Source organism: Triticum urartu, chromosome 3A (assembly GCF_056163025.1).
Source record: "Triticum urartu cultivar PI428250 chromosome 3A, HENAU_Tu73, whole genome shotgun sequence".
NCBI lineage: Eukaryota > Viridiplantae > Streptophyta > Magnoliopsida > Poales > Poaceae > Triticum > Triticum urartu.
The window spans coordinates 184921298-184933846 of NC_141875.1; the positions used below are offsets into that span (position 1 = coordinate 184921298).

General features: G+C 50.2%; 1 protein-coding gene across 1 annotated transcript; it reads left to right on the forward strand.

Annotated features, from left to right (window-relative positions):
* Positions 1–11724: 11724 nt before the first annotated feature.
* LOC147979134 (uncharacterized) lies at positions 11725–12267 on the forward strand. The gene has a single exon (XM_087515055.1). The coding sequence runs from the start codon at positions 11725–11727 to the stop codon at positions 12265–12267; it is 543 nt and encodes a 180-aa protein (XP_087371181.1).
* The last annotated feature ends 282 nt before the right edge of the window (positions 12268–12549 follow it).

A 12549-nucleotide genomic window follows, 5' to 3' on the forward strand; every position in this document is an offset into this window, starting at 1 on the left:
GTCCAGATTTCGAAGATAATCAAGTTGTTATGACTGAGAATGAACCATCATCTGCCCATGCACAAGCTCAGAAGGAGAAGGCGAAGAAGGAGAAAGCTGCCAGGATGCCTACTCAAGCGGAGGCATCTGATTACTTCCTGAAAACCAAACGAGAGCAGCTTGGTTACCTGATTGCGTCCACCCTGCGGATTGAGCAGAGTATAGCCACCCTGACTCAGAACCAGGCGAGTTTAGAGAGGATCATGGAATAGAGGTTCTATGACTTGGACATCAAGGTGACAGAGATACAGACTGCCGTGGAGCAGCTCCAGGACGACATGAATGAGAGGAGAGGCAGGACCACGACTGATGCTTTTGCGAGGGTGCCACGAGGTCCAAGGTCGTCTGCACTAACAGTTGCTGACACCGGAGCTACAACGTCTGCACCAGCCACAACCTCAGTTCCACCAGCTCCAGCATCCACTTCAGCCTCGACTCCGACCACGTCTACCGAAGGCTTCGTCCTTGGAGTGCTCCGGACTCCACCACCACCTGATGATCAAGCCTGAGCGTCGATCTAGTGCTATGCATTTTCTAGGAACTTTTTGGTAACTTGTTGCCAAAGGGGGAGAAGATGTATAGATCATAGGCTTCGAGAGAGAGAGAGAGAGTGTTGCTTTTCTCTCTTGCTTTATTTGGTGGTTTTTCGAACTTGTCTGCTTTTGAGTGCTTGAGATAGTACGTCATTATTTGTGAGACATTGATGATCATGTGTTTGATCATAAGCTACACTTAATGTTTGCTTAATGCTTGCTTAAATATTATCATTTTATCTATCTTATGTGATCATTCATTATTCTTGGTGATGAGTGCATGTATTTCATTCTTATCATTTTGAGCGCTGCACCAAGATGTATGTGACATGGAAGAGTAACCCATGACTCTAACTCTTTGTGCATTTGCAGTCCAAAGCAAATTTTAAATATGCACAAATTTAGGGGGAGCTCTTACTTATCACATACTTCTCAAAGCGATGATATATTTCATGCTTATTATCATTTTTCTAATCTTTGATCTATATGTTGTCATCAATTACCAAAAAGGGGGAGATTGAAAGTGCAACTATCCCTAGGTGGTTTTGGTAATTCATAACAACATATAGCTCATTGAGATAATGCTATTCCAAGATGATTATTTCAGGAAAGCTCAATGATTGGCATGGCATGGATGTGAAAGTGGAACCCTCAAAATGCTAAGGACAAAGGATTGGCTCAAGCTCAAAAGCTCAAGACTCTTCATTTTATATTTTAGTGATCCAATATCACATTGAGTCTTTAGGAAAAGCCAATACTATTAAGGAGGGATGACGTGTTGCTTAATGAGCCTCTTGCTTCATGTGCTTAGTGATATGCTCCAAAACCCTCAACTACTTTCCCATATCCACATATGACCTAAACGCTAAGCCAAACTCGGTCCTACCAATTCTTCCTATCCGGCGCCACCGAGTTTCACTTGTCATTAGCCACTGCCAAACCCTAGCAATTCGGTTCTACCGATAAGGATCTCGGTCTCACCGAGATGGGGTTGCAAACTCTCTGTTTCCCTTTCGTAACTTTTCGGTCTTACCGAAAGAGCGAATCGGTCCCACCGAGATTGCAATATAAACTCAGTGTTTCCCCTTTGTAACTTTTCGGTCTCACCGAGTTCCACTCGGTCTCACCAAAAGAGCAAATCGGTCCCACCGAGTTTGCCTGACCAACTCTCTGGTTAGCTAATTACCAAACTCGGTCTCACCGAGTTTGTGTAATCGGTCTCACCGAGATTACGTTATGCCCAAACCCTAACCGAATCGGTCCTACCGAGTTGCATGTCAGTCCCATCGAAATTCCTAACGGTCACTAGGTTTACTATTTCTGTCAGACCGAGTTTTCTGATTCGGTCCCACCGAGATTGGTAAATTGTATGTAACGGTTGGATTTTGTGTGGAGGCTATATATACCCCTCCACCTCCTTCTCATTCAGTGAGAGAGCCATCAGAACACACACACCATTCCAACTCATATGTTCTGAGAGAGAACCACCTACTCATGTGTTGAGATCAAGACATTCCATTCCTACCATATGAATCTTGATCTCTAGCCTTCCCAAGTTGCTTTCCACAAAAACCCTCTTTCCACCAAATCCAAATCCTATGAGAGAGAGTTGAGTGTTGGGGAGACTATCATTTGAAGCACAAGAGCAAGGAGTTCATTACCTACACACCATTTGTTACTTCTTGGAGAGTGGTGTCTCCTAGATTGGCTAGGTGTCACTTGGGAGCCTCCGACAAGATTGTGGAGTTGAACCAAGGAGTTTGTAAGGGCAAGGAGATCGCCTACTTCGTGAAGATCTACCGCTAGTGAGGCAAGTCCTGTGTGGGCGATGGCCATGGTGGGATAGACAAGGTTGCTTCTTCGTGGACCCTTTGTGGGTGGTTGCTTCTTCGTGGACCCTTCGTGGGTGGAGCCCTGTGTGGACTCGTGCAACCGTTGCCCTTGGGTGGAGCCCTGTGTGGACTCGCGCAACCGTTGCCCTTGGGTGGAGCCCTGTGTGGACTCGCGGAACCGTTACCCTTCGTGGGTTGAAGTCTCCATCAACGTGGATGTAGGATAGCACCACCTATCCGAACCACGGGAAAAACATCCGTGTCTCCAATAGCGTTTGAATTCTCCAAACCCTTCCCTTTACATTCTCGCAAGTTGCATGCTTTACTTTCCGCTGCCCATAAACTCTTTGCATGCTTGCTTGAGTGATGTGATGATTGCTTGACTTGTCCTAAATTAGCTAAAATCTGCCAAGAACTAAAATTGGGAAAAGGTTAAGTTTTATTTGGTCAAGTAGTCTAATCACCCCCCTCTAGACATACTTTCGATCCTACAGCTGCGGTGGTACCACTGTCGCAGCGTCCGCTCCAGGACTCTTGAGGTAGGTGACGTCGTCTTGAGGCGGGTGCTTTCCATAGAGGGGCTGCATAAGCTCTCGCCCATGTGGGAGGGCCCGTCCAAGGTCGTCCACGTCTCCAGGCTTGGCGCCGCATGCCTGGAGATGCAGGACAGGGTGCCCGTCCAGAACGCCTGGAACATTCAACACCTCTGGAAGTTCTACCTCTGAAGAAAGGCCGAGTGACTGTGAAGAAGGCTCGGTGCCCGTGAAGAAAGGCCCAGTGCCTGTGAAGAACGCCCGGTGCCTGCAAAGAAAGGCCCAGTGCCTGTTAAGCAAGACCCAGTGCCTGTGAAGTCAAGGCCCAGTGCTTGTGAAGAATCGCCGCCCGTGACACTCTCACATAATAATGAGTGGGGCTGTACACGCCCCAGAGTCTCAGGAGTGCCGCCCTCGGGCCTCGGGGGCTCCCTCCCATGCCTCGTGGCAGCACTTATCTCCGCGATCGTGAGAAGACGTCGAAGACTAGACTAGGTGCCGGACGCGGCTTTTCATTTGCTTTCTGAAGTTGGCTTGCCCCTCTTTTATTCGAAATTTGCTTTCTGGAGTCTCTTACTGATCCCGTTTACTTTCCGCCTCTATTTTTTCCTTCGCCTCTTCGGTCGACCTGTACTCTCCCTCTCGTCCCTCGCGAGGGGGCTGAACAGGTATCTTCGTGAGCTTCCTCTTTCTGTCTTTCCGCGAGGCATCCTCGTTCGAGCCCGCAAGCTGGTGCACCTCTCCTATTCCGTGCCTTCGTGTATCGTGTCTTCACCATTGCCCAGGCTTCCCTGGCACCCTGACGGCAGGCCGATACCTTCCATAATCAGAAGCGCCGCGGTGCTCCCTTCAGCTTTTCTGCAAGCTCTCCAAGGCCTTCGGGTATGGAGACGGACGGCCACAAGGCCTGGGCGATGCCTTGCATCACCTGCCGAACTCGTTCGTGCAACTGCGAGAGCTTGGGAAGAAGATCACCCGTCGAACCAGGCATCTCCTCGGCAGGACGACCTGTTAGCATACCTACAAACATAACTCTGTCAGCCAGCTTCCTCGCCGAACTCTTTTTTCAAAGTTCGTTCAAGCACTTAGTAAATATGCCGTGTCGAAGCCACCGATTCTCCTTAACAGAGTCCGACAGTTGGGCACGAACATCTTTTAGTTCCACGCCCATCTTGGTGTTGGCATCTTGAAGATCATTCTTCTCCTGCCTCACCCTCGTTAGCACGCTCTCACCGGCCTTCAGCTGGCGTATGAGCTATTGCTTATCCGGATTTACTCCAATGTCAGCTGCAATTTTATCGTCAGATCTGCATATACGCCGCATTCTAATACGATACTTATCATTCGAAGGATATGTTACCAGAGGGGGTCTCTTTGGGCTCCCCTGCTGCGGCTAGTGCGGCCTGCAGTTGGGCTTTGTAGTCTTCCAGCTCCTAGGACAGTTGAGTATTCTTTTCTGTTAGAACCTGCATAACAAATGATCCTTAAATCAGTTATCTTAACTGTTTCAAGTCACAGGGGCTACTGATATATATAATCATCAAATTTTCGCACCCGTATGTCCTTTACATACTGCTCCGTGGCTCTGGCTAGACCATTTTGAGCGGCACGGAGGTACGCATCTCCCGAGTTGAAGGCATCCAATGCCTCTTGGGAGAAACAAGCGTCATGAAGAACAGTCCAGCGACGCCTATGGTTCATGGCACTTTCCAGCTTGGAATGGGTGGCGGACAGTTTATCCGCATCCTCTGTCGGAGGAGCACCCAGCGCATGCCTTGTATTTGTTCCCGCCTTTGAATCCGACCTTGGAGCCTGGCTTGTGGAGGCGTGATTGGTAGCCTCTCTGGGTATAGTCCGGCGAGCTCTCTTTTTCCTGAAAAGAAGGCATGGGCGTTAATATGCCTCCGCAAATAATGTCTTGCAATAAAGACAGCGCGCCGTACCGCTGTGCTGGTGCCTCAATCTGGACTGCGGATCTTTTCAGCCTACCTGGCCTTGCGGCCCCTTGTTGGCTAGTTGCCACAGGCTCGACCTTCTGCCCCGAGGACCTCCCCTGCAAAACACGGCTGTTATACGGCAATCGAAAAGCGCAAGGACGGATCCCTTTTTAAGTGCTGGGACTTCGGTCTCAGTCACCTGTGAGGCTGGAACTAGCCCAGGGTAATTGGCCGTAATGGCCACCAAGGCGTTGTCATTACTCCATTGGTAAAACACCTCGTCGATCAGCTCCACAGATATGTCCGGATCCTCCTGGGAGGTCGGGTCAAGGGACCGTCCGGGGTCCTCGAGTTGTGGAGGAGGGATGTTTATCTCCTTTACCGCCTCGCGCAGCTCCTGCGATAAAATCGCTAGAATAAATACTTAACTACGGGAATACAAAATGGATGGGCGATAAAAAGTCTCCGCTTACCCAGCCTGGAGGACTGTACATAGAAAATCCGCCCTGCGGGTTGACACGAAGGAATTCCTCCTCTTCTCCCTTGTACAAAGTGGATAAGCTCTTTATTATATCGGCAGCTGATCCCGGCCCTTTATGGCCGTGGTGGGTGGCGTCATCCTCCCTGTTGAAAACCCACATGGGGTGGCCTCTATACTCAAGCAGCTGCACCCCCCGCATGATGCATGTGGCCATGACCTCGATCATGGTCAATCCAGATCGAGCCAGAAAACTTATCCGGCTCATCAGGTAAAGAATGTTCCTATCATCTTCTTCCAGGGAGCTCCATGGACGCCTGCTCCGGTGCTTCTTCAAACGGGCGTTGTTGAACTCGGGAAGTCCGATCCGAATAGGATCCGGAAGGGGGACGTCTTCTATATAAAACCATTCTGAAGGCCAGTCTTCGGACGTCTTCTTTGGGGTCCCGGACAGGTATCCGGTCCCGGCAATACGCCACACTTCGGCTTCGCCCACTTGATATATTGATCCCTTCTTAGAACGGGGCACAAGGCAGAACAGCTTCTTCCACAGAGGAAATGAGCCTCACAGCCCAAAAACAACTCGCAAAGGGCTATGAATCCCGCGATATGCAGCAGGGAGGTAGGCGTAAGGTTGTGCAACTAGAGGCCGTAGAACTCCAGAAGCCCCCGGAGAAACGGATGAATCGGGAATCCGAGCCCTCTTACCAAATAAGGGACAAGGCATATCCGCTCTCCCTTGGAGGGATTGGGACGGCTCTCCACTTGCTCTCCACCATTGTAGGTGGCAAGCCCGGCTCGAACCGGGACCAGGTACGCTGGGGGAAGAAATCCCTTGGACTGAAGCATCACCAATTTGCTGTGCAGGATGGAACATCTCTCCCAATCTCCTGGCTTGGAGCTAGGGTGCGAGAGGAGGAGCTGCATCGATCGGCCAAGATGGAATGGATCTCTGTCGGGTGTGCTCCGATGAAGGCTCGCCAAGGGGGGGATGGTGTGAATTGGATCTGAATCCTCGTCTTTTTAAATAGGCGGCTCATTCACGCAGCTAGGGGGTATATATGAAAACATCCTGGCTCTTCACATTCGCTCGACACGTGGAAAGTGGCCATTATTGGGCGTGGAAGCCGAGGAGTACAAACATTCACAAGAAACCGGACATTATTTTGATAGGTACACAGAATTTGGAGAGGAACCCGCCTTGCAATGCCGAAGACAATACTGCGCGCTGGACTCATCGTCATTAAAGCCTGGTTCGGGGGCTACTGAGGGAGTCCTGTATTAGGGGGTCTCCGGACAGCCAGACTATCTCCATTGGCTGGACTGTTAGACTATGAAGATACAAGATTGAAGACTTCGTCTCGTGTCCAGATGGAACTCTACTTGGCGTGGAAGGCAAGCTAGGCACTACGTATATGGATATCTCCTCCTTTGTAACCAACCTTGTGTAACACTAACCCTCTCTGGTGTCTATATAAACCGAAGGGTTTTAGTCCGTAGGACAACAATCACAACATACAATCATACCATAGGCTAGCTTTTAGGGTTTAGCCTCTCTGATCTCGTGGTAGATCTAATCTTGTACTACCCATATCATCAATATTAATCAAGCTGGACGTAGGGTTTTACCTCCATCAAGAGGGCCCGAAACTGGGTAAAACTTCGTGTCCCCTGCCTCCTGTTACCATCCGGCCTAGACGCACAATTCAGGACCCCCTACCCGAGATCCGCCGGTTTGACACCGACAGGGGGGCTTCGTCAACACTTCATTACCCCTTGTCGAGGACTTCGGCATCACTCTGCCGGCCTGCATTGACCTTGCTATGTCACCACTTCGGAGTGCCGAGCTCTTTGCTCTGCCACCTCGAGACCGCTTTGGGGGAAGGAACCTTGTCCCGCATAAAGCTCGGACCGCGTCATCAATACTGAACACATTAACCAGCGAAGTTGCCTTCATGCTCAAAGTTTTAAATTTTTAACTTGTGTTCGGTTCGACCAAGCATTATACTTTTTTGGAAAATTTCCTTGTACAAACTTTGTTTGTGACGCACAAATTCAAATACACCGTTTATTTGGGGGCTTCCTTTATGAAGCTTTTCCTCTTGCATATGATTATACTTGTACGGCTTCGTTCCTTGTTCGTGTATTACGCCACAATATGCACCATATTGACTTAAGCGATTTTCAAGCTGGGTTGCGTGACTCCTATGCTTACCCCTACATTCTCGATTGTTCGGCTAGGGAGTAAAGGGAGCACCTCTGCGATTGTCATGACCGGGTCGTCCGAGCTCTGACCTCAGACTGGGTGAAGCCGAAAGCTAGCGCTCTTATTGTTATCAATCATGGTCGGCACACAATGGAACTCATAAGTACAAAAAATCTATTGCACAAGTCTCATAGGAATAATGAGCACCGAAGAAAGGTATTGGTGGGGGTACTATTTTCTTCGAAGATGCTTCTTACACTTCGTTAGTAATATAGCATAAGTTCCCTGAGCGCGCTTTGTCTGTTACAGCCTTATGGCCTGATTGCCTGGTCATCGGAAACACCATCGATACTCTCGAGAGGCGGAGTACATGACACTTTTCGGCCCTTGGACGAAGAGGGAGAAGCCGACGGTCGGTTAAGACATGTTTAAAGTTCGGGTGAACACAGATATGATATAAGCACTTCCGTACATACAATCATTATACATAAAATTCTTTTACTCAAGTCACTTGGGGGCTCTTAAATTTATATGAGCCGTTTTATAATAAGTGTTCTTCTTCTTAGTCGTTGCAAAGTTTTTATTATTATTATTATTATTTATCACTCCTTTTTTCGACACGAGCGTGTGGTCACTAGCCGGGGAGCCTAATTTCTCTCTCAAAACCGCTAGAGTTTAGTTTTCTAAACTGACCTAATGAGAAGTACTCCGCCCTCGGGATAGGAGGTTGAAGCCGTAGGCTGGCCCGCTTGAAGTCTTGAGATAGGATGTGTCATGTTAAAGCACAACAGAAGCACTTTTTTCTAAGGCCAATTTTTGGATAGCCACCGAACAGTTGATCTTGTTCGGACGTCAAGTTTTTACTAATGTTTTTTGGTTTTCCAAGCTTATGGCACTTTTGAACTATTTGTGTGTTTTCAGCACAAGTCTCGCAGTGCAACGCCGGACACCTTTAGAGATTCGGCAAAAACATTCTCGGATATTGCTATATATGCATCGTTTTCGAATTGTGTCTTCGGTCAATAGTTGGGTTGCCCGGCTCCTGCACTTGCTTCCTACGTTCCGCTTTGTTCGGCTCAGAGTGCAAAGGGAGAACCACTGCGATTGTGCTTCCAGCTCACATGGTTAAGCACCTCAGTGGAGAAAGCTGAAAACTGACTGTCACAAATCCTGGTAAACTGGTCAGCGATCCGATGACTGTGTTAAATGACGGGCCATTCATAACAATGGCCGAAGTGTTTATGGCTTGACCTCGACTGTCGCCGAACACTACCAGGGGCTATTAACTGGCCTCCCAAACTAAATCCTCGATATTTTGCTCTTACACTAGGGTTGAGGTTCCATGACCATGCTTAGCATGACAACCCAAAGAAAGGAACCGATAGCGGGATATTTTCTTCGGAAGACATTTCTTATGTTATACAGTAATATAACATATCTCTCTGCGTACCTTTGTTTATAAAACCGTATGGCCAGATTTCCTTGTTTGTCGTAAATCTTTGCCCTCATAAAGGCTTTATAAAGTAGGACAAACACTCCTCGGCTACTGGCTGAGGAGGTGGAAGCCGATGGTCGGTCAACAAAGTTTTGTACAATGCGGATCCGAGCATTAATGACGTAAAGTACTTGGATACATAGAGTCATTACACATAATTTGTGATTTTACTATGGATATCGATCCTTAATTCGGCCACCCATGCCCGCATTAAGGCTCGGGGGCTGCTGGGCTTCGGGCTTATTATTTAAAAATGTTAAAGGGCCACATTGATCCCCTGATCTGGTGTTGCCACCCGACGTGTGTCTCGGGGGCTACTGCATTGCCTGTTCAATGCAGAAAATTTTAAGTGCAATATAGTTTCTGAGGAGATTTTGATCCTCAGGTTGGTCGGCCGCACCCAACCGGAGTCTCGAGGACTCTACACACCGCTTTTTGTGTCCCGAAGTATTCTGCCGAGCTAGGACTTGATCCTCAGGCCAATTTTGCAAATCAACCTGAGTCTCAGCGGCTACTGGGATCAGCGGTCTTATGTCATCCTTCAGGTGCATCTCGGGTGTTAAACCGATACACACCTTGAGGGCTACTGGCTATATATCTCGGCGGAGAATAAATTGCACCAATCAAAAATATTGACAAAAAATCGGCCCACAGTCGGGGTGGTGCACCCCCTCGGAAGTAGTTCGGCATAAAGCTCAGGCGCAAGTGGCTGGCTCCATAGAGGGCATTTCTGGCATTAAGCTCGGCTAAACTCCTTCAACTTTTTTGAACCAAGGTGATTTATGACAGTCCGGCGTTGGAGCTTGGACATAGTCCGACGTTGGAGCTTGGATACATTCCGGCGTTGGAGCTCGGAAGTGGTCTGGCGTTGGTGCTCGACTGCAAAAGATACCTCGAATGTAGTCTGGCGTTGGAGCTCGGACGCAAGAGGACACTGCCTCCCGGGAACAACTTCAAAACCCGGGGTGTGGCATAGAAATAACAAGGCATTGATAAAGGCCGGAAACTTAAAGGGGCTCCTCGGTTACCCGACGTGTAAACTCTTCGGATGCACTTCGGTGATCCTCAAGATCAAAGATGAGAAGATTTGTTGAACCAGTTTTCAAGACCGACGACGGAAAATGAAGAATAGTTCGGAAGAATCGAGGAGCATCCCTAACTTGAAGACCGGTTCAAGGGGCTACTGACGGTGTCCTGGACTAGGGGGTACTCACCACGTCATCTCCCAATCTGTTAGATTGGGCCGAGGACCCCCCTGGCCGTATACTCATGGGCCAGTTCGGACAGCTGCCGGATACAAGGAAGATTCCACAAGACTTGGCGATCAAGACAAGGACTTCCCACCACCGGCGTATTCGGCTAGGACTCTTGTTATCCTAGGCCTCTAGTGCATTATATAAACCGAGGCCAGGCTAGTCGATAGAGGATATATATACAACAATCATAACATAGGCTAGATTCTACGGTTTTAGCCTCTACGATCTCGTGCTAGATCAACTCTTGTAATACTCATATCATCAATATCAATCAAGCAGGACGTAGGGTATTACCTCCATCAAGATGGCCCGAACCTGGGTAAACATCGTGGCCCCTGCCTCCCGTTACCATCGATCCCAGACGCACAGTTCGGTACCCCCTACCCGAGATCTGCCGGTTTTGACACCGACACCGACCAAGCTTTTCAAGACCTCAAGAGATACCTGACCAGCCCTCCAGTAATGGTGGCGCCGCGGCCCGATGAGCCCCTAGTGCTCTATCTTGCTGCTACCCCGTACTCAGCCTGCGCAGCTCTGGTGGCGGTTTGGGAGGAACACCAAGTCAAGGGCACATCACGCCATGCCACTCCTCCTGCAGAGACGATGCAAGATGAGAAGGACGCCACAAGGGCCGCTGCGGCAGCGGTAGAGGATCAGGCACGGCAGGACGATGCCCCCAAGCTCGTGAGGACCTCGATGAACGATCAAGCGTCCCGGGCCCTACCTCCTCAGGAGGCGCCCAGCTTCCGGAAGACACAAGCCTCATCAGCTTGCCTGCCCTTGTCGAGCACCCGGTATACTTCGTCAGCACGGTGTTGCGGGATGTGGGGGCGCAGTACCCCATGCCTCAGAAGCTCCTTCTTGTGCTCCTGGTGGCCTCGCGAAAGCTGTGGCACTACTTCCAGGGCCACCCGATCAAGGTCGTCTCAGCTTATCCATTGGAGAGAGTGCTCAGGAGCCCAAACTCTGCCGGAAGGGTAGCAGAATGGAACATCGAGTTGCAAGCATTCCAGTTGGAGTTCAGTACTACCAGGGTCATTAAGGGAGCCGCGCTCGCTGATTTCGTGGCAGAACGGACAGACACCCCAGCACTTGAAGAAGGGGAAGATCGGTCCCTCTCGCCAGGAAGCGAGGCGCCTGACGGCTGGGTCATGTACTTCGATGGTGCCTTCGCGCGCCAGGACATGGGGGCTGGAGCAGTCCTTGTCTCGCCCACTCAGGACAAGCTCTACTACGCCGTGCAGCTCTGCTTCCAGCAGGGCGAGAAGGTCTCCAACAACATCGTAGAATATGAAGGCCTCATAGCCAGTCTGAAGGCAGCAGCGGCGCTGGGGGTGAAGCGCCTCACTATCAGGGGCGACTCGCAGCTCCTCGTCAACTTCTCCAACAAGTTGTACGAGCCGAAGTACAAGCACATGGAAGCATACCTCACGGAGGTGCGCAAGAAGGAGAAGCAATTTTTTGGCCTGGAGTTGCAGCAATTGCCCCGTGGAATCAACAAGGAAGCTGACGACATCGCTACAAGGGCAACGAAGCGACAGCCCCAGGAGCCTGGCGTCTTCGAGGAGCGGTTCTTCAAGCCATCAGCAACGCCACTGCTTTCCAGAATAGCTCAGCCTCAGGAGGAGCTCCCGCAGCCTCCTGCCACAGGAGCCGTAGCCTGTGGCCCGACCTCAAGAGAATGCTTACTCCTGGCGCTAGAGCCCCAAGAGGGATGCTGGACCAAGGAATTCAAGGAGTACTTGAAGCAAGGGGTGCTGCCAGAGGAGGAGGAGGACGTAGAGCATGTGGCTCGTCAGGCCACAACATACTGCATCTGTGACGGTGAGTTATACAGGAAGCGACCAAATGATGTTTCACTGCATTGCATCTCCAGGGAACAGGGGAAGGAGCTGATAGTTGACATACACAGCGGGGACTGTGGGCACCACTCGTCATTGCGAACGCTCGTCGCCTAGGCATTCCGGAGTAGATTCTTCTGGCCTACGGTGCTCAACGACGCGGCTGAGCTGGTGAAGTCCCGCGAGGCCTACCAATTCCACGCCAAGCAGATCCATCAGCCGGCTTAGGGCCTCCAGACTATTCCACTCTCATGGACGTTCGCGGTACGGGGGTTGGATATTCTAGGCCCGTTCCCTTGAGCGCCTGGGGTCTATCGGTACCTCTACGTCGCCATCGACAAGTTCACTAAGTGGCCGGAGGTTGAAGCCGTCCGCACCATCCCGGCTGGCTCTGCGGTC